This window comes from Trachemys scripta, chromosome 13 (genome assembly GCF_013100865.1).
Source record: "Trachemys scripta elegans isolate TJP31775 chromosome 13, CAS_Tse_1.0, whole genome shotgun sequence".
Lineage (NCBI taxonomy): Eukaryota > Metazoa > Chordata > Testudines > Emydidae > Trachemys > Trachemys scripta.
The window spans coordinates 26,069,359-26,092,866 of NC_048310.1; the positions used below are offsets into that span (position 1 = coordinate 26,069,359).

General features: G+C 38.4%; 1 protein-coding gene across 2 annotated transcripts in view; it reads right to left on the reverse strand.

Moving 5' to 3' along the window:
* ITFG1 (integrin alpha FG-GAP repeat containing 1) overlaps window positions 1-23,508 on the reverse strand; it is a 201,560-nt gene that overhangs the window by 146,674 nt on the left and 31,378 nt on the right. For both annotated transcript variants that reach the window (XM_034788874.1, XM_034788875.1), the window contains exon 7: window positions 3,350-3,411. In XM_034788874.1, the coding sequence (XP_034644765.1) occupies window positions 3,350-3,411 (62 nt within the window). The remainder of the gene's footprint in view (window positions 1-3,349; window positions 3,412-23,508) is intronic.

Genomic DNA, 23,508 nt, shown 5'->3' on the forward strand with positions numbered 1-23,508 from the left:
GTCCAGACACCCTGGAATGGGAACAGAAGGCTTAAACCCCAAAAATATACAGTTAAATCAACTGATTGTATACTATGTCATTGTACTACACAAATATATTTAGTAAAATCTTTTCTGAAAGCTTGTAATGTTCTAAACTTGATAGTCATTATGAGAGATAAATTCATGACCATGGTATGTATACATGTATTTGGGTATACAGAAAACTGTGCTCAAAGTTCATAGCAAGGAAGGGTGGGGAGCAGTCAGTCAAGGAGGGACACCTTCCAAGCCAACTGTTTACATGAAACCAACTTCAAGCACCCATCCATTGTCCAGCCAGGAAAAGACAATGATGGGAAGACATTGAGACATCCCTAGAATTTTCCCACTTTGAATTACCATGAGTCACCATCCACAGAAAAAACAACCCCTCCCCCCCCCACCAAACAAACAAACAAACGAAAAAAGAAAACCAAAGGAAAGAGCCTTTTAAAAACAGGCTTGGGAGTGAGGTTTGTTATCCACTAAGGGAGGGACAGCCTCTAGGCGGGAAGCTGTCCATGAATGCAGGATCCCCACTATAGCAAGGAAGGAATGCCAAGAAACTGTTCAAGGAAACAGGTAACTTGTATTAGAAAAGGGATTTTATCTACTATGGAAGTGTAAAACCTGAAGTTGGGTCTATGCTTATATTCTGTGTAACCTGCATATGTTTACTTTCCTTTACACTTTCACCTTTAAATCTGTGGCTTTTCTATTGAATAAACTTTTTGTTTGTTTTTATCCCAAGCAGGTCTGATGTGTCAACTGTGTGGAGTGTGTGTGCCAAAGCAAACTGATAACAGGGGGACTGGTTTCACACCTTTTGGGGGATGCCGCACCAGAGAGGAATAGCTTGAGAACTCAGGAAGACTGATTTGGGGAGACTCGGGACTGGAAGGGTTGTTGGTGTCACCTTGCAAACAGTAACTAGGCTGTGTCAGGGATTTGAATCTCAGCTGCACAGCACCAAGGACCTTGAAGTTATAGGGCAGGTAGTAACAGAACTCTTTACTAATCTGGGTGTTCTCCAAAATGTCACAGTAACTGTGTTGAATTTCAGGACATCTTCTTAATACTATAGTGATAGGAATTTGCAGTGGTGGTGGGAAACAATATCCCGGATACAGTTCTGGCATCAATACTTTATCACAGTGGTTTTCAAACTGGGGTATGCGTACCCCTGGGGGCATGCAAGCTCTCGTCAGGGGGTACGCGAGGAAAAATCCTGTAATGGCGGACCCAGACAGGCTGAGTGGCCTGCTGAAGTGAGTCGGCAGTGGAGGTGGTGTTTCCTTCCCAAGACCCGCTGGGCTGCCCTGAGTCACCTGGTATCACCACTCCCACCTCCAACTGTTCGTCCATATTCCCCTAAGAGGGTGGCCCCACAATTTAAAAACCTCTCAAAGCTGTTGCTAAATGGAATGCATAAATCTGAGGGGGCATGTGATCCCATGTGCCCTTTCATGTGTCACCTGTATCTTTTCTACAGATGAGGAGGTTCACTGATCAGCAAACAGTGTACACAGAATACATGCATTCTATACCAAAAGCTGCATTCAAATATACTTGAAGTGCATAAAACCATAGTTTTATACATTTCATTAAAGACTTAAAGGGGCACATATTGTTCTTTATATTATTGGTATTTTAGGAAAAACTAATTGTAAATACTATTAAGTAATGTTAAATATACAGTCTTGATTGACCATTGCAAGTCTCTCCATTTTACCATTCTTCAACATAAAGTAAAGGTAATTATGGTTAGATGAGAAAGGTGCATGTCTTTATTCTCATAATTTTGATGCAAAGCTGTGTTAAAAATTTACTACACAATAAATTTAAGTGATAGTGAATTAATCTCCCCGCCCACACTAATGCACATGTTAAGCAAGGCATCTATAAAAAAGGCGTTGTAAGAAAGTTCAATGTAATATATATTGTACTTAAGATTTTATAGATTTCTTACTCAGGTTCTATTACAGCCTTAATTTACAATATAAACTATAAAAGGTGACCTCTGTTTGATTTGGTAGCATGGCTGCAGCACATGTTGCTGTATGGGAAGATAAGATTTTAGTCTTAACTCAATAATAATCCTCAATCTAGATTCTCATCTATACTAATACCCTTTAATGATGTTCTGGCAGAGTAAAGGAGCTAGAAACAGCCCCCTGAGAGTAATCTGTACAAGGGACCTTCCTGGCATAAGAGGCACTATTCCAAGTCTTGGTTGTAGGGTCAGAGCCTGAGTCATGGCTGGAGGGCACTGTATTGCAGCTATTTTATTAAACATGAATGAATAAAATGTAAAGCTACCAAAACAACTTAAGACACCTCCATGCCTTAAAGCTGTACTACAGCAGCATCATCTCCTTAACCCTGCTGTCCCCACCCAAAAACCTTACACCCCATTATTTCTATGTTTAGATGTTGTCACATCATTCTAGAAGTGTCTATCTTTACCAGATTGATTCCCAATTGATTTTTTCTCCATGTTCCACTCCCTCCAGGCCCAGCAAAATGCCTGAACTGAGTAGCATTTCCACAAGATCTCCATGCCATTTTGTGCACAAAGCAATGGTAATGACATTATCCAATTATATTTTACTTACAGACTGCCTACTCAAACCTTTCATTTTTATCTCATATTACCTAATGGCTTTTTATTAATTGTTACAAGCCAATTTGGATTGAATCATGGCTTTTAATAATCTAGAAACATCTTGAAAGCAGATAATCAAAAAATGTACTTCCTGCTGAAAAAGATTAATGCCTTTTGTTTGTTTTTCCTTTTTTCACAATACTCAGAGTTGTGCTGTGATATCTACTTGGGAGTTTCCTATCTATAATTAGAGACACGTTCTATAGCGAAAAAAGTGTGTCATCTCACTCACAAAAGTCTTTTATTCCTGCCCTGAAATCTTTTTAGCCACATTTAAATCAAACTAATAATATCCAAGACTGGAGGCAACAAGGAAAAATTACTCCTTTGAAAATCTTTTTCTTCATAAACCATCATGCTGACAAATTAAATGACAGTAACCTCTTATAACAGCTGACACCACCACAGGAGCCCTGTTAACATGTGCATTAGGGCAGACAGATTGGTTTAATTGGCAGTCATGCTAAAATCCTGCAGAGGAACGGATGCTGAGTGAATCATCTCCTCCAGGGATATTCAGCAGTTTGAATGCAACAGTGCAGCTACGATCTCTTAATGTCAGCTCTGTTTATTCTTGAAATCAGTATCAGGTGACTTCTTTGTTTTATATTTCTTAAAGCTATACGTTTTAGCATAAGATGTTTGCTGTATTTTATTCCTTACCTTATTTACCCATGTTTCAAACTGAATTTTTTGGGAACTTGCTAACGTAGTAAGAAACAGATCTGAAAAGACAAACATAATAGAATTACAAGATTTAATATTTGATTATATATGTACTTTTAATCCTACATATAATATATGTAAATTAGTTTATTTAGAAGTCCAGTGGTTTTCAAATGCATAAATAAATGGATCAAAACAGAGCCTGTTTTCAGCCCTGGGCCTCTACTTGTACAAATACAACAGTGTGAAAATACATACTTTTGGTATACTAATGCCTGTGCATGTATACACATACCTAAACAAAAACAAAAAATAAAAAAGAAGATGTACACATAGAAGTGCTAGAAAACCACATGTGTACAAGTGACGAGTTAAAGAGAACAGGAGTACTTGTGGCACCTTAGAGACTAACAAATTTATTAGAGCATAAGCTTTCGTGGACTACAGCCCACTTCTTCGGATGCATACCAGTTAAAGAGAGCTAGCTATTACAAGAGACTAGTTAGGGAAGAGAGCTAAATAAGTCTCCAAACTGAAGAAAACATCACACAGAACCTTTTATCATTTGCTAAACATAATGTTTTTCTAACTTCTCTGGCATCAAATTTAGTTCTCCAGTGAGAACTCCAGTCAAAAAAAATTTTCATCAGAAAATTACTGCTTACAGAAGAATCTATACTTTTGATTGGAGGTATTTTGGGAAGATTTCCAGAGAAGGAAAACGGGAGGAGGGAAGGGAAGTGGGGAAAGAAATTTGGAAAGAATGACAACCACCTTTTTAAACACAATCACCTTTCAGCAATCTGATGGCCCATTTTGTTATTTTTTCCTTCTTCCATTTACTATTTTAAATTTAAAATGGCAAAACTATTTCACTACTTATGTAAAAGGAGCTCCATGACTGTGCTCAAGTGTTGTCACTATTCAGGGTAGAATAGAGTTGTTTCTTTGTAAATAGTAAGAACCCTCAAAGTGTTACTGTTAAATTAACGCCTTTCCCTGATATCATCCTGAAGAAGCAGATGGAATGTGTTATATGAAAATTTAAAAGCCACATTAACGATAAGTGTCCTTTTCTATTAAATAATCCCTTTTTAAAAAAAACCCTGAAAGCTACAATATTTTACTCTATCTTTCTAGACCCTTAAAAATGTCTATCAAGCATTTAAGACTTATGAATTGATGACCTTCTGAAAATGTGACTCACAAAAAGATAGTCTATGGTTAACTTTTAATAATCAATGGTTCTTACAATTAGAGCTTCAAAAATATTTATTTAAAAATACCAGCAAAGATGACAATCTAATTAAACATCCCAGTTAAACTAAGATGCAGTCTAGCTCCTAAGCCATTCTAGTAACTTCATTTATTATGTTAGTATAATGATACCATAATGACAATTTTACTCAGTGTATATAAATGGAAGGCCTTAAAATGATAATTTGCTTTATTTGAATTTTAAAGCTGTATTAATCTGTATGCATTTTAAATTGAAATAATCAGGACTGATGCATAAAAATGTGATATGTCACAAGGACTTTTTTTTGTCTTTTTTTAAATTTACTTATTGTAGCTTAGAAAACAGAATTTCAACTTGGGCAACATTTAACTTTTTGTCTGTGGAAAATCATGGATTTATATGTAGTCACTGAACATGGTTTGATAAATATATTAAAATATTAAGAACCTAGCCACAAAAGCAAGGATAATCACTTAGTATAGCCATGGGAATAATCCAATGATTAGGTTAAAAAAAAAAAAGACATTTTTTCTTTACTTCTGCTGTACCTGGCAGTTGCATTGCATATGGGTAGGGCCATGAAATTCATGGCCATGAAAAACGAGTCACGGACCATGAAATCTGGTCTTGCCTCATAAAATCTGGTCATTTGTGTGCTTTCACCCTACACTATACAGATTTCACAGGAGAGACCAGCATTTCACAAACTGGAGATCCTAACCCAAAAAAGGGTGGGGGTGGGGGTGGGAGGGTGGTTGGGCTGGGCTCAGCAGCCGCTGATCTCTGGCTGCCCAGCTCTGCTGGCAGCAGCGTTGCCTCCAGCAACAGCGCAGAAGTTAAGGATAGCTGTATTGCAATCCCCCTACAATAACATTGCAATCCCTCCACAATTCTTTTTTGGGTCAGGACCCCTACAATTACAACACCGTGAAATTTCAGATATAAGGTCTGAAATAATGAAATTTACAATTTTTAAAAATCTGTGACCATTAAATTGACCAAAATGGACTGCGAATTTGGTAGGGCCATGCATATGGGGCCCAATCTAACTCCCACTGAAAAGTCAATGAAAGGCTTAGGGATTCTCAAAAGTAAGAGCAATTTTAACGTTCCAAACACCAATATCTTCTCCACACTACAATGTTTAAGCACATTTGCAAACAGTAATTGTTATGGTTGGCTCTAAACATTCTGTCTCTCTCCATACCACATGTAGAATACCTGGTGAGTAACAATGGCAGCTAACAGAGTTTCTTCTTTAGCAGAGACCTTGGCTGGCTGTGACACATGGCTAGAAAGGGCTAAACAGGTGCAGACTGAATGACCCAAAGCCCATCTTTAAAGTCATGTTAGAAAGGTATGCGAATGATAATTAGGGCCATTCATGCTAAATAGGCTAGAACTTTGAAATGCAAACCTGTATTGTTAGAAGTAATACTAATTGTGTGTATCTTAGATTTGTGTAATTAATTATTGGTGGTGTTTAGAAAGCAAAAGGTTACATCAAAAACCTATTGTTTAACCAGGACTGTGTGGTCAAGTGGATACTAGGACACAGTATTAAAAAAAAAAAAAAAAAAAAAGTCCCTTGGGTCCTGATTCTGTCATCTCAGATCTGCTTAGGCTTCATCAGGGGAAGTTTGAGTTGCAAGACTGAGGTCCCAGTTATGCTGGTACGCCCTGAATATGACATTTGGACACTGGATTATGACCTATAAACTGAATTCTAAAGGAACTCTTTGCAACTACAAAACTCACCATCTCTGCTATGAAGCTGAACCTCAATGGATTGAACTCATGTCTGTATGTATATTGATTTTTTAACCATATTCTCTGTCTTGTTTTTAGTAGATTTTAGTAGTTTAGTTAATAAGAATTGGCTGTGGCGTGTATTTGGGTAAGATCTGAAATATTCAATAATGTGGGAGGTAATGTGTTTAATCCTTTGGGATTGGTAGAACTTTTTCTTTTATATGATGAAACAAGATTGACAGAAATTTTCATCATATTTGACATGGGTACCTGGATGGAGGCCTGATGCTGGATCACCTTAAGGGAACTGTGTTGTTTGGACTTCTCAGTAACCAATAAAGTAATGAAGTTGTTTTATGCTGTCTTGGTAAATCTAAGTATTGGAATATCTGCCAGCTTTTTGGGGTTTGGCTGCCCCATTCTTTGCAGTTCACTCTGAGTGACCATAGCTGGCCTCCAGTCACACTGGCACTATATCAGTCTTCACAAAACCTGTTTGGTACACTTTTGTATAGTGCATACAAGACCTCTTAAGTGTAACTGATTAACCAGTCCTCCTTCCCACCAGCTCTCAGTGCAGCAGGGCATCTTTGACAACATTATTCCATTACTGCTGGTGATGCATTGCATGTGCCTGTTTTCCATGAACTATGCCCTACTTAGACAAAATGGGATATCTGCCAATGCACTCACATGGTTTACGGACTGTTAGAGACTGAACTTTCATTTTGTTGTAAATGGGTCAGGTGATTGTGTCAATCTATTTACAAAACACTATTGTGTTTTTAGTGTAGAAAAAACAGATTCAAAGGCTACGCATAGTGAATTATTCTGAATCTGTTACAAAGTTCTTAGTTCTGGAAGTTCTTGGTCCAAGGTTTGTTTTTATCGTAACAGACTGACAAAATTTTAACATAATTATAGAGCTCTTTTACATAGGTAATGAAATAGTTTTGCATTTTTCAGCACAAATCAAAATCAGGTGCCTTTGGTAATCTCATGATTAACTTATTGGGATTTCCCCCCCTCTAATATGAGAATATGATACGATACAGAGGCATAAGCCAAATAGTTTCTCTTTTTCCCTAAAGTAGACTAAGTTAATATGGATGGAGTGTGTTTACCAAAATTCCAAGAAATTAAATTAATGCTACTAAGAATTAATGTATACTGTAAATAGCTAATTTAATCTCTTCTCTTTGAAGCTTTTTGAATAAATATCTGTGTATGTCATTTTTTAATAACAGTCCTTTTTTTCCAAACAAACCATTCCACTATATGCAGTTATGAGTTCACAAATAGGACATTTTCAAGTTATGAATTAATACCAATTGCAATCCTGATGACAGCTATTTTAAAAGACAGTCCATAATATAGTCTATTCTTTATTAACTCCCATGAATGGGGGTTAAACATTGGACTACCCACCACACAGATCAAATCATCCTATTAGGAAATAATTTTTTGAACAAAATCAACAAAAACACTCTTCCCCCCCGCCATTTCTATATTTTCATGCCGTTAACCCAAGAGAAACCAAACAAAGATGGGTGGCAGGCAGGGATGTTGGAACAATTTGTATAATGGGGGTGCGGAGAGCCTTTGAACCAAACTGCAAACCCTATAAATGATGGAAAGCACTTCAAAGCAGGGGGTGCTACTCAGGGCCGGCGCAAGTGACCTAGGCAGTCGTCTAAGGTGCTAACATTTGGGGGGTGGTGACCGCGGCGGCCGGATCTTCGGCCGCCCCGGTCGTCATCGGCATTTCGGGGGTGGGACCTTCCGCCGACTAGGGTGGCAAAAAAGCTAGCTCCTGGTGCTACTGTACACCTAGTTCCAAGCACTTATAGTGGCAGGGTGCATCAATACATTAGATTTTACTTCTGGAAATTTGGATTAAACTCTAGTTAAGGTCATAAGCAAAAGAATGATTTTGGAGGCCTCATCCTAACCTTATTACAAGCGCAACACGCAATTTGGAATGACTAATGGTCTTTGATCAGGTGAGGATAAAGTCTGGAAAGGCAAAATGCCAGTAATGAGATATATGGACAAAACGGTGAAGCAAGTTTCCTCATGCATCTGCTTGCCATTAATTTTGGTCCCTGTCAATACCTGTAAGCCCTCCTTTTCACATAAATACCATTATTTAAAATTTAATCAATCTTCCTGGCTAAAGCTTTGCCTTCAGATTGCTGGAATAAGAAAATGTTTTATAATGTAATCCATCAAAAAAGGGACGACTCTTGCCTATAGTAGTCTTGGTGAAATGAAGTTTACAGGATTGAAGCTATACCTTAATATGTATGATGCAAGTCTGCCAGTAAAACCTGCGAAGGAAGTGTAGGCATATTATCTACTATTAGAAAGTTAAAAGCCCTAGCCATTAAACAATACTTAAAGGACTAACTGAATGTAATTCTCTTTTGTTAAAAATAACTTTTTGTTTTGGAGTTGCACCAAATACCAAGTTATTTTTCCCCTCTACATTAGAAAATACATTAAACCAATTAAATCAATATTTTAGGCATGATTCCTTTCATCTTGCAGAGTCTCTCATCCAATGAAGTTAATGGAAGGCCTGCCTATTTTAGTATGGGATCAATCCTTTCGGTCTTCCTTGAGAATTGCTATATAATACTATAGCTTGTCTCACTACTGGTATGAATTTCACAATACATGCACCAACTAACATCACACATGGCTCATCCTTGTTTTTAAGATTATTTTGCATTAGATTGGGTTTGAACATCAGTTTACTCCTATGGTAGTTTGTATTATTTTCTCTAATATTTGTAATTTAGAGTGCATGTCTTGTACCTTAATATTTTCTAAATGCTTGTAGTGAGTGGAAATATGTGGTGAAGTAGTTTTTTCTAATATAAAATCAATAAAGACTTAAAAAAAGTTTCATCCTGATGCAGATTAAATTAGTCATGTTATACACTACTCAAAATATAATTTCATAATGGGAACAGAGATGTATATTACTGCTACTGGGAACTACTGTAACACTAGGTGGCAAAATAAAAAAGAATCTCTCATAAAATTCATGATGATAGGACCAGAATAAAAAATTGCTCTAAAATGAATTAACTACTGAAAAAACGAGAAAGAAAATACAATGGCTGGGATGTCACTTAGCTTAATAATAAAAACAAAATACACATTTCAGCTATCTGGTGTGTGGGAGAAATAAATCTGGGGATTAAATTTGAGACAAACTACAAAAAGCTAATGCAAAGATAATTTAAAATGTCTGAATTGTTTACTATGTTAAATGAAAGTGTGGAGGTGAGTACATTATAAAATATTTTTTCAGCTACTGCAGTATACTAGGAAGGCTGGTCTTCCATTTTGGAAGATTCAAAAAAAACTTTGGGCAAAATTTTCAAAGGTGACAGCCTAAATTACAAATGCAAGTCATGCATGCCTATATGGTTTGCAGAGATCATGAGTAGCATATGACCTGTGTAGTACCTAAATCATTTTGATTTATTCAGCACCTTACCAATCAATTCAGTATCACTCAGCAAAAAAAATATCCTTGCCCTTTGGGCCAGCATTACTTCTATCTTTTCTTCCACACCCTCCTTTCCCTATTTTCTCCTTCTTCCTGGTCTTTGAGACTTCTTCATTATCTTTGCATTTCCCTGTATATAGTAACTTTCAGTTTCCCACTCAAGCCCTTTTACTGATAAAATGAGCAATGAAATAGTGTGACATGCCAGGGTACAATCCAGACTAATGGGTAGCTCGGTCACCCCACCCTCTAATCTAGGGTGCTCTTTAAAATGGCTTGCTGCTGTAGCCTCCAGTCTGGACTGCTCAAAAACAGGGTACAGCATGCAAGTCACTCCCAGCTATGTCTCTCTCTGTGCTGCTACCAGCCACACCTTGGCTCCTACCATCCTTCATTACACTGCAGCATGAGCCCAACTCTCTCCCAGTTTTAGGTTTTCCCCCAGAAACATATGTCCTTTACTGGCCACCCCTCTCCGAGAGAGTACAAGTTTAAATAAAGCCCCCCATTTCATCAATAGAAATAATATGAGTACATCTTGTTGCCCCAAATAGAGTTTCCCCAACACTTCAATTTAAACATACTGGATTAGATAAAATAATACAACAAATTTATTAACCACAAAGAGATTTTTTTAGTGAGTACAAGAAATGACGCATAAAAGTTAGAAATGGTTACAAGAAAAATAAAGATAAAATGCAACTGGTTCCTAACTTAAACTATGTGAAATTCAAAGCAAAGTTTTCTCACCAGATCCAAGACCAAGAATTTCACACCTGAATCACTGTTTTAGGCTGTATGCAAACATGGCATTGGTTTACACACAGTTTACTTGTGGAAGGTCCTCTCTGCAAACATGAAGGCTACAATTTTTCTTAAGATCCCAAATTTACCACATGGGCCCCACACAAATGCATCAAATGAGTTGGATTAAGTCCACAGACCAGTGTTTCACAACTCTATGGTTTGCAATTCTGCTGATCACTTTGTGCACTCTCAAAGAACTAAAACACAACCTGAAGGTCTAAAGCAAGTGAAAAGGAACTATGGCAGTGAAAAGGAATTAATCTCTCTTACACTGTCTGTGCCAACCCCAATAATGAAATTTCATTGTCTGAAACATGAGAATTCAACAGAAGATGATCACTTCAAATGCTAATTTAGATAAAGCAATTTTTATGTGCTCAGAGTTGCAGCTGTTTCTTTGTTTTTAGATAAAACAAAAAGAGCCTGCTAAGCAAAACTATGCCATCAGTTCAAATGGTCATCTTTAGACCACCTCTAGTGAGGATGCTCCAAATGTGACCTGAACTGGCTTTGCATTCAGTACAGCATCAACAATCCCAACTGGATATACAACTTTCATCCATTTCCTCTCTCTCTCTGACCGCTGTATTTTAAGGCTATGACTGCACCAGAGTTTAGGTCGGCAGAATTCATGTCGCTCAGATATTTGAATAAACCACCCCCCAAGCAACGTTAGTTACACGTATATAGGTGCCAGTGTGGACAGCGCTATATCAGTGGGACAGCTTCTGATGCTTATAGGAGTAGTTTTATTATGCTGGTAGGAGAGCTCTTTTCTGTAGGCATAGAGTGTCTTCACCAAATGTGCTGCAGCAGCTGTACATGTAGACATGCCCTTAAAAGTAGTAGCAGGGTCAGCAGGTTCTCTCCCTCCAGGACACTCATTATTGCACTGAAATTTTGCATGCTTCTGGTTCTTCTTTAGGTACAGAAACTTATGACTGAAGGGGAAGCCTAAGACATATGATTTAATAAAATTTTCGGGCACCATTAAGTTCTCGAATACTGTTGATGATGTCTTCTGGAGGGAAAGAGGAGTGGACAAACATCAGAATGAACAGCTAACATTTGGGTTTTCGAATTTTGAAGAGCTACTGTTATTAGTATATGTTATTCCGACTTGTACATGCATCCCTAGATTTAAACTGTAGAGGTCATGTTTAAAATTGACAATTTTGCCTCATTATTTGCAGAGTCAACTAAACTTCACACCTATTCTGAAATACCTAGCAGACTACAAATCTAAAACACTAATTCACTATCAGCTGACGTTTTTAAGGGTGCTTCACTGTATCTTATGTTGGCAGTTTTTCTAAAACACTAGCATTTGAATGTGTGTCTTTTAGTCTGAAAAGCACAGAAAATTAAGTATTTGGCACTGGTTAAGACACTATTCAAATGCTGATGGATTTGATGGCAGTTGACATGGTGGGGATATTTATAGTCTCAGATTGGAGAATCAACAAATGAAAGCTCATGTATATTAACTATCTGAATTGTACAGAAATGACATTCAACTAGTACACTACATAGAAATGAAATCCTTGATACTCTGAAAAAAATCTCAAGCCAGATGCAAGCAGATTTGCTGTAATATATGTTTTTCACATCCTAATCTAATGGCTGGAATTAAGGAAAGTATTACACTCTGAAAAGGAGGCTTACCACTCAAACACATGTAAAGGAGATGGTAAATGGTGAAGCCTATGTTTTACTTTTATATTATTGGTTTAACAAGCAGCAATCAATATAAAGCCACAAAACTGATGGAAAAAACTAAATTAAATTCAAAAGGTTGGGAATGAAAGGTGAACAAAAAGTTAACAAGTATTGAAAAGTATAGGATTGAACACTGGCATTTTAAACAAACCAATCAACACATTTTTACAGAATAAGATTGTGGTAGTCTCTGCCAACAGAAAAATATGGTCTTGAGTGTTTTTACTCAGCATCCTCACTTCAACAAAAAGAAGGCCCAGTTTTTCAATTTAAGTAGGGTTAGATGACACAGTGGTGAAAATACTGGCAACCAGCCAATAGGCTAGCTGCCAGTATTTTCTCTCTCACCACTGGTAACAATGGTGTGAGAATTTCCAAAAATCTTGTCTAAAGTCTAAATGCAGCCTACGAGTTCTGCCAGAACACTGAAGTTAACAACCATAATCTTCTATGAAGCAGCACAGGAATTTTTATAAACTAGTCACTTAAATTTAATCTTAAAAATGGCTAAGCATTTTAATATTAGTTTCAAGTTAATAGATACAAGTTGCACAAAGATCACTACAATTTTCACTAATCAATTACTTAAGTAAATTAAAACACCGGAGTACAGTAACTGCCTGGTTTACATTAATGTTGTATTAAAGCACAATATTCAACTGAATAAAACTTCAATAAATAGCATTAAAAGATATTTGAATTTGCTGGCTTTCAAGATGTTAAAACTACTTTGCAAGCTACCACTTAAAACCTATAATATGGTCAAGGCCCCTAATACTCTGGGTATGCCTACTCTGAGCTGCAGAGCAGACTATGTGGGTGTGAACTGTAGAGCACATCAAAGTGTTGTGCTCTAACTGCTCTGTGTGGACACTGCTAGCACCAGCTAAAAATTACCTAGTTCATGAGGACTATGTTAACATGAACATGGTACCTTTTAGTTGGAACCAGAAGCATCCACACAGGGCAGTTAAGAGTGCAACACTGATGTACTCTAAAATTCACACCCCCATAGTCCACATTGTAGAGTAGTATAGACAAACCTTCTGTGTCAAGCTGGACCTAAATTCCCTGGCAAGATGTCTTGTTTCTGTTGTACTCTTGTGGCAGCTTCATTTAAAAATCAACCAATCTTTAGCAGCAGCAATCAATTCACAGATACGACCAACTACCCTCTTCCAGAATAGCTCCCACTCCCTCAAATAGTGGCTAGGCATATTGTAGCTAGAAGTGTCTGCTAAAATGATCAGCCATGAAAGAGTTAAAGGTTGACATGTAAATATGACAATTGAGCTTCAGAGTTAACACTCTCAATGAGATAAAGGGAATAGTTCATACTTCTCCAAAATATCATTTCAAGCTGCCCAACTGAAGGTGGAGGAAGACAGTATTGCAATGATTTATATTCAGTTCACATTTAGGAGGTTTTGCCCCAGTGATAAGAGGTAGAAAGGTTGTTTTGTATTGTTTGAAATTGAAACAGATTCTAGAACACAGCTCTGTAGTCATGTTTGTGGGTGTTGACTTCATGGCGGCAGAAATCTTAAAAATTAAATACATATTTCTCTGGTAATGGTTCTGAGGGTTTCTCAAAGAGTGACCTGGGCAGAGTTTCTGTTAAATTGTTTACTTGTGGTGCTCTTTTCAATTGTTTGTTTGAGTGTTGTGTAGGGTCCATAATTAGAGGTAAATTAAAATCACCAAAAGTTCAAACTTTTGGGTCATATGGAAATAATTTAATACATTTCTTCATTAAAAGTGAGTACCTAAATTTGATTTTTGTTTATTGGCGCACACATTCTCAGTCTGGTTCACATTTACTGATGTGTCATTAAGCAAATAATGCTTAATAATAAGCAAAAAATTAGATCTGCTTCTGATTGTAAGTGTGAAACTCCTACACTAAAGGAATAAATCCCAAATAATTAGTTGGTAGCCACACGTAAGTGACTAGATAGTTAACTGCCCTGAAAATGAAGACAGAAAGGGTTCATAATTTTGATCACATACAATCTATAGTACAGCAAGAGGGGAACATGTTACTAGTATACTTGTAACAAGTTAAGAGTAACAAATGTAACATTACTGGAAATTTCAATTTTCATGTAAATGCATATAATTCAATGCATGCACAAGCTTTTGAATTTACTACACATATAGTAGAAATTAACGTATGTTCATCTGCTGGAATGTTAGAATTATGCAAAGTTTAACACAACTAAAGATTGTTCAGAATCCCACATACTTCCCATCAGATCTTATTACTCCTTTCAACTGTCTCACTTACAACATATTAATGAAAGATCCAATGTCACTTTCAGTCAATGCACACTGACACTTGGAAGGGTGCTTCCAGTTGGACAATTCCCACTACCTGTAAAAGGCAGCAGGATTTGTCATGGTCAGTAATCAAGTGCTCTGCAGGGAGGAGGTAAATCCTTTTCCAGCTTCCCTCTGCAATTCCTCAAATAGCAACCTTTTATCTGCATAGAGAACTTTTCTCTTAAATGGGTACATTCATGTCTTCCTTCCATTGTATCTGCAGCATATGTCTTAGTTTAGAACACTATTTGCCTTTCAATTCTCAAAACTCTTATAAATGGCAAAAAAGTGAAATTTCATAGCCTGAAATAGATTTTGAAATTAGGTTTTGGACTGATTAGATGCGTTTTAGAATGAGCATTATGTGTTTTCTTCTGAATGATGTATACATGCGTTTTGCAGAGGTCTTTCTGCATGGCTTGTAAACATGCAAATTTGATTCATTTAATTTAGACATTACCTGCATACAGATATATAAGTAGGTTAATTTCTTGGTTTCAATAGGCTATTTAATCATTTATTATTTATGTTGTGGAAGTATATCAACACTTGTATCTGGGATCTGCGGCCCACTACGGTTCGCACTTGACACACAAGTAATAAAGACAGTCCCTGCCCCAAAGAACTTCCAACCTTAATGTCTGATGAGACACAATAGGTGGATAAAAAACAAATATAGTGAAGTGGGGAGGGGAAGGGGAGAAAGATAATGTCACTGTGAAGCTATGATGATTAACGTAATAACCAGTAGGCTCAGCACAATAATTGCCTACCTGTTGTCAAATGTTTTGTAGACATCTTTGCACAGGATAGTTTTAGGATATTTGAAGGACAATGTTGTAGTTTTACAAAAATGTGTCTATAGGAAAAAAACTGATGAGGGCTGAAGCCTGTGATCAGACAAAATGGATGCTGGTATCAATGACTTGACAATGTTTTAGAGCTAACAGGTACAGCGGGGCTAAAATGTCAACTATGATCAAAATTCCTGTTGATTATACTTATTTTAGAATTGCATTCACAGTACTATGTTAAAAACATTATTAAATAAGATTTAAAAGTCTAACACTCAAAAGTTCAGAAATGCCAAAATTAAGGTTGTTTGTGCAACCTTAATTCAGCCCCAGGAGACAAATGCATTATGATAGAGTCTTTAATTATATGACCACATACTAACTTTTTCATAGGACATAGGAGTCATCCAGTGTCCAGAATGGACCTGATCTGGGGATGAATCAGGGTTGTGTAACGGAGACTACTTCTGTAGGACTCTTGCTTCATTTGTTGCACAAATTGGAAGGTGTGTAGTGAATGAGGCAGAGGATTGGTCTCATGGTTAAGGCAGACTAAGGCTGCTCTGTCTAGAGAATTGTATTTAACCCTGTTTCTGCCAAAGAGTTACTATATGAGGCAAGGCAATTCATGTAAACTGTGTTCCTTGTTTTCTGCATGTCCAATTTGAAGCACTGGGGTACCATTTGCAAAAGTGATGAGCACAATAGTGCTGTGACCATATACAGCACTATATAAAGTTGAAGGTGCTTGCTGTTTCAAATTGGGGACCCAAAATTAGTGGTTACTTCTGACCTTAATCTCTGTGTCTCACTTCACATTTGTAAAATGGGATAACAGTCTCCTTGCCCAGCAACTCCTATTCTCACATCTGAACTCCCTATCCCAATCTCAGTCTACCCCTTCTCCCAGCAGTATCAATGCCTAGACATTTCCAGTTCCCCCTCCTGGCTCCTAATACAATTTCTCTCTCTGCCTATTCCTGGCTTTCAGTTGCCCACCTCTTGATGCACTCTGCCTGTTTCCCACTGGCTTCCTGCCCAATCTCTCTCCCCAGAATACTTGTGCAGTGGCGTTGGAACATTTTTTACAGTGGGGGTGCTGAAAGCCAGTGGTCCCCACCTCAAACTTTTTACCTCACCCCCCCTTTCTCCTGTCCGTGCTCCCCCCATCCCCCAGGGCTGGGGCCAGAAGCAGGGCCGTGGCTGGAGGGGGCAGGGGAAGATGCGGGCAGGGATAAGGGGCCAAGGTTGGTACCCTGTATGCAGGGCCAGAGCAAAGCCCCTGGTGCAGGGCCGACGGCAGCCAGGACTCCATGTGCAGATTCCAGGTGCGGGGGCCATGAAGAGAGCACTGGGTGCAGGGCCAGCGGCAGCCAGGAGCTGGGCTCCTGGGTGCGGGTCCAACGGCAGCTGGGACCCTGTGTGTGGGGCAGGAACAAAGCCCCAGGCACAGGTCCTGCAGCCAGGACCCCAGGTGCAGGGCCAGGAGCAGAACGCCGGGACTCTGGGCGTGGCATAGAAGGCGGGACCCCGCACAAAAACTGGGGATGCTGCAGCACTCTCCACACCCCTAGTTCCCTCACCTATGAACTTATGCAGTGTCATTATCCACTCCTGCAAAGTCTCTTTGCCCAGCCTGTTCCAGCTCTTCCCCCATACCTTAACTCCTCATCTTATCTTTCTCTCCTTACCTCCTTCAGACCACCCCACTGGTTCTCAGGCGTGGTCTCTCCCCCGCCCTGGCTTCACATCCGGTCAGTCGCTCCCTGGCTTCCATCTACTGACTCCATGTGCAGCCAATTTCAGTCTCTCCTCAAAGTTCCAATTTCCCTCTCTTCCCTCATCAACCTCCAGTCCCAGTCCCCCCCACCCTTGCATCTTTTCCCAATCTATTTGCCTCACTTGCCGATCTCTTGCCCTCTGTGCATTCAAATCAGGCAGCTGCCTCCTGCACCATTGCTGAGCCCAGCAACAGGTGGGTGGGCGGGGTGGTTTGAGAGGGAAGACTATAAGAGTCTCTCTGCTCTCAGTTCAGATGCCCAAACAGAGCATGGCTCACAGCAGTACAGGGCTGCACTTGCAGAGAAATCCTGCTGCAGCATGCTCAGTGTGGATGAAATTTTCTGGGAATTTAGCTGCAAAAATCTACGAAGTCTCTACTGAGCATGTGCAACCTGTTATTTCTCAAAGGCATCTAATTTGGCCAGATGTTTACTTAGACAGTGTAACGGCATGGCACCTACCTCTCACAAGCGCCCCTACTGGGAACTGCAGCTGGTGCCGTGGGCTTCCCTCCCCCGCCCCCCAGATTCAATCAGGAGTATTTATGGTAGAAGTCCTAGACAGGTCACGGGCCATGATTTTTTGTTTCTTGCTCATGACCTGTCCATGACTTCTACTAAAAATACCAGTGATTAAATCATAGCCTTAACTATATACAGCTGAAAACAGGACCTTATAATGGGAAATGTCAGGTAATCTCAATAATAGGCACTGTTACCAGTCCCAGCTACAATATTCTTTTCCAACAGAAAAGACAGGCAGGGAAAAAGAAGAACAAAATTTACTTGTTACTTTCAGTTAGCTTCTAATTATCCTTGTTATTTTTTCCAGTCTTTCTTCTTTGCATGTTATAAAAGCAGAATGCTATTAATAGGTTAAGCTGAGTGTTCATTTCACTAATGATTGACTTGACCTTTTTCTTTAATGTCAAAGGGCTTTATATGAGAACTGAAACCTTCAATATTTCAGGACCTTTACTTTTTTTTTTTTTTTTTTTTAAAACTGTGTCCAGGATAAATAAGCAATGCTAGGTTTTTAAATGTAAATGGTCTCAGGAGATCCTTAACAGATTTTGATGATTTAAAAGCTAGAAGGTTTGACTCCTCTAAGACTGTCCCAAAATACAGCAGAATTAAAATCTTGCTCAGTGTACCTTTCAAAATTAAGCTCATGCCACTGAGTACATACATTTGCACACAATACACACACAATTTCTTAATTTGTGTGCGCAAATCAGGTACTCTGTGCATATTTAATTATACATGGCATCTAACTGGCTATGTGTTTATGTATTCCAAGTTTATGCATGCATATTAAGAACACACAAACATATGTACATAATTTCATGCGCCCTACTAAAAATCCAGCCCTCAAGTTATAGTTTTGAAATTATTAAGTGCATTTGTATAGCCTCCCCCAAAGTGTAAAACTAATAAATGTTACAATGTATGAAAACTAGATAGCAAAATTATTTCCTGATTAAAACTCCCACTAAAGTTTGCTATATTAGAGAAGCCAGTAGAGCGGTTAGATTTAGGAACACACTTTCTGCTCTATGAAAACATGAACCGTGACACAAAAGTCATTCTTTGCACAAGCCTTATTTTACATTAACAATTATCTGAGTTAGTAAAATATTAAAATTGGCTATGTAACTCTTCTGCATCATAGGATAGTGAGAACAGCAACTTGGGTGAATATTTTGGAACAAATAATTTGTCTGGAAAATTTTGCCTTTCTGAACATACATTTTGCAGCTTTCTTTTATTTGCTATTCAGAGCTATATTCTGCATGGTGGATTTATTTAAATCATCAAGTTAAATCATGATCTAACACCAGCAAGCAGGTAACCCTGATTTAAATCTTGTTTTGCATTTTTTACTTTTTAGTTATTTTTCTACAGAAAGATTCATTCTCATTAATTGGCAACCATTAAAACATGTTGATTTACAAGTCAATATAACCTTTACATTAAATTTGGTATTTTGCTGATACTCTACCTATAAACATTTATTCAATCATAAAGCTTAAAATACACTAATTTGCCTTCTTAATTTTTTCAATATTTTATTGTTTGGAAAATAGTGAAAGCTTTCTTTTAAATCGTTATTTATGTCAAGCTCCATTTGGATTGAAATTGGAATTCAATTAAAATGTACATGAGCAGCATTTTAAAATTAGTTTTATTTAACTAATAAAAATATTTTAACTGGATACATATGAAAAAAGTAAACTGATTCATTAAGCAAAGGAAGTATTATTACCTATTATAAGTGAATTTAATGGATTGTTTCTCGTGAGCATTTCCTTCAAGACTTTAGAACTATTAGATCTCATTCTCTCACACCTCATTTTTATTCACAGATTGGAAAACAAACTCTTCTGCTTTTTCAACTCCCAATTATTTTCTCAACTTTGAAAGAACTAGTCACTGAACTAACTAGTTGAATAAACTGAAATGAAGAAAATACTCTCTGCAGCTGCAGACGAGGATATTGTTGTCAAACGCTGGTTTATCATTTCAACAAACTCTGGTTCCACGTGCTTAGCCAGTGACTTCCATCAATGCAAGGGTTTGACTTTCCTTAAAACTTCAGCAGCAAATGTGTACTGCTTAAATATTAGTATTTTTATTTAATTTAAATGATAAATATATTATAGAAAGTTCAGGCCTTAGCATACCTTGTCATAATTTCAAATTTAGCTTTAAATAGACTTTTAAAATATATTTAAATTAAAAATCTGATTTTTTTTAATTAATTTTTAATCCACCCCTAATGTGCTGAATAATTTCTGAAAGTAATTTTTAGCCTGTAATTCTTTTGTGAGATGTTTGTTGCAAGCACTTATATTCAGATTCTAACAGGTCACCTGGCATGTTTTTATGGTCTAAACAGATTAATGTCAAGTATCAGGGGGTAGCCGTGTTAGTCTGTATCTACAAAAACAACAAGGAGTCTGGTGGCACCTTAAAGACTAACAGATTTATTTGGGCATAAGCTTTAGTGAGTAAAAACCTCACTTCTTCGGATGTATAGAGTGAAAGTTACAGATGCAGGCATTATATACTGACACATGGAGAGCAGGGAGTTACTTCACAAGTGGAGAACCAGTGTTGACAGGGCCAATTCAATCAGGGTGGATGTAGTCCACTCCCAATAATAGATGAGGAGGTGTCAATTCCAGGAGAGGAAAAGCTGCTTCTGTAGTGAGCCAGCCACTCCCAGTCCCTATTCAAGCCCAGATTAATGGTGTTGAATTTGCAAATGAATTTTAGTTCTGCTGTTTCTCTTTGAAGTCTGTTTCTGAAGTTTTTTTGTTCAATGATAGTGACTTTTAAATCTGTAATAGAATGACCAGGGAGATCGAAGTGTTCACTTACTGGCTTATGTATGTTACCATTCCTGATGTTCGATTTGTGTCCATTTATTCTTTTGCGGAGGGACTGTCCCGTTTGGCCAATGTACATGGCAGAGGGGCATTGCTGGCACATGATGGCATATATGACATTAGAGGATGTGCAGGTGAATGAGCCCCTGATGGTGTGGCTGATGTGGTTGGGTCCTCTGATGCAGTTGCCAGAGTAGATATGGGGACAGAGTAGGCAACGAGGTTTGCTACAGGGATAGGTTCCTGGGTTGGTGTTTCTGTGGTGTGGTGTGTAGTTGCTGGTGAGTATTTGCTTCAGGTTGGGGGGTTGTCTGTAAGCGAGGACTGGCCTGCCTCCCAAGGTCTGTGAGAGTGAGGGATCATTTTCCAGGATAGGTTGTAAATCGTGGATAATGCGCTGGAGAGGTTTTAGCTGGGGGCTGTATGTGATGGCCAGTGGTGTTCTGTTATTGTCCTTGTTGGGCCTGTCCTGCAGTAGGTGATTTCTGGGTACCCGTCTTGCTCTGTCAATCTGTTTCCTCACTTCCCCAGGTGGGTATTGTAGTTTTACGAATACTTGATAAAAATCTTGTAGGTGTTTGTCTCTGTCTGAGGGGTTGGAGCAAATTTGGTTGTATCTTAGAGCTTGGCTGTGGACAATGGATCGTGTGATGTGTCTTGGATGGAAGCTGGAGGTATGTAGGTACGTATAGCGGTCAGTAGGTTTCCGGTATAGGGTGGTGTTTATGTGACCATCAATTATTTGTACTGTAGTGTCCAGGAAGTGGATCTCTTGTGTGGACTGGTCCAGGCTGAGATTGATGGTGGGGTGGAAATTGTTGAAGTCCAGGTGGAATTCTTCAAGGGCCTCCTTTCCGTGGGTCCATATGATGAAGATGTCATCAATATAGCGCAAGTAGAGGAGGGGCATTAGTTGAGGAAGCGTTGTTCTAAGTCAGCCATAAAAATGTTGGCATACTGTGGGGCCATGCGAGTACCCATAGCAGTGCCACTGACTTGAAGGTATAAGTTGTCCCCAAATCTGAAGTGGTTGTGGGTGAGGACAAAGTCACAAAGCTCAGCCACCAGGCTTGCTGTGGCCTCATCAGGGATACTGTTCCTGACAGCTTGTAGTCCATCCTCATGTGGAATATTGGTATAAAGTGCTTCTACATCCATGGTGGCCAGGATGGTGTTTTCAGGAAGAACATCAATGCATTGTAGTTTCCTTAGGAAGTCGGTGGTGTCTCGAAGATAGCTGGGAGTGCTGGTAGCATAGGATCTGAGGAGAGAGTCCAAATAGCCAGATAATCCTGCTGTCAGAGTGCCAATGCCTGAGATGATGGGGCGTCCAGGGTTTCCGGGTTTATGGATCTTGGGTAGCAGATAGAATACCCCTGGTCGGGGTTCTGCGGGTGTGTCCATGTAAATTTGTTCCCGTACTGTAGCTGGGAGTTTCTTGAGCAGATGGTGTAGTTTCTTTTGGTATTCCTCAGTGGGATCAGAGGATAGTGGCCTGTAGAATGTGGTCTTGGAGAGTTGCCTGGCAGCCTCCTGTTCATAATCTGACCTGTTCATTATGACTACAGCACCTCCTTTGTCAGCCCCTTTGATGATAATGTCAGAGTTGTTTCTGAGGCTGTGGATAGCATTGCGTTCTGTACGGCTGAGGTTATGAGACAAGTGGTGATGTTTGTCCACAATTTCAGCCTGTGCACGTCTGCGGAAACACTCTATGTAGAGGTCCAGTCTGTCATTTCGACCGTCAGGAGGAGTCCACGCAGAGTTCTTCTTCTTGTAGTGTTGGTAGGAGGGTTCCTGTGGGTCGGTGCACTGTTCAGTGGTGCGTTGAAAATATTCCTTGAGTCGGAGACGACGAAAGTAGGCTTCCAGATCACCGCAGAACTGTATCATGTTCTGTTTTTTAAACAGATTAATATAACTTTTATAATTCAGATTCAATGGCATATACACTTATAAATTTGGAGTTTATTTTCCATTAATATTTTGCAATATTTACTTAAAATTAGATGTTTGATCAAGTGTTTCTTCTAGAAACTCATTTGCTCAAGCATTCTTGGAAAGCAAAAGGGATAGATACGGCCCAAGAAAATTCTTCAATAAATATTTGAAGATTTTTTGCATATGATGATTCACCTAGCTCTAGAACCTTGGAAGATGATTTCAGAATACATGAATATTTCGAAGGCTTAAAAATTTAACAATGACATTACTACAAGTGTAAAGCCGATATCAATGATACTCAGACCTCAGGGGTTCAGGAGCCAAATTAGTGATCAACATTACCCAGAAGAGCCACAGTAGTGTGAATTCATTGTTTCATTTACTATAGTACAATATATTCATATTTAAACCGTATGAAGGGAAATATTTAGTGTATCTATACATATAAAAATTCTCACAGCAAAATGACTGATCAAGTATTATTTTATCAACTACCACTGGTTAATAACATAATAAAATCATCCTGATTGGTTAATAATTAAATCACACAGTGTTTTAATATCATGTGCTACAAAGAGCTGCAGAAGACACATTAAAGAGCCACTTACTCAGACTGAGAATGGAAAGCTGCATCACTGCCCTATATTAAAGTAAAGGCTCTAATAATTATAAACAAATATTTAATTCCTTTACATTTTTAAGAATTAATGCAGCAAAACTAAAATATTAACCCTCAAATGTCAATTAAACATTTACATTTTTAAATTAGTTCTCTACAGATATATTATGTTTCTGATTATGTAAAACAATGGGGACTCATCCTCTGGGATTTTAAGAAAATCATGTCAATCTTCACACTGGAAACTCCACTGATTCCTGGAG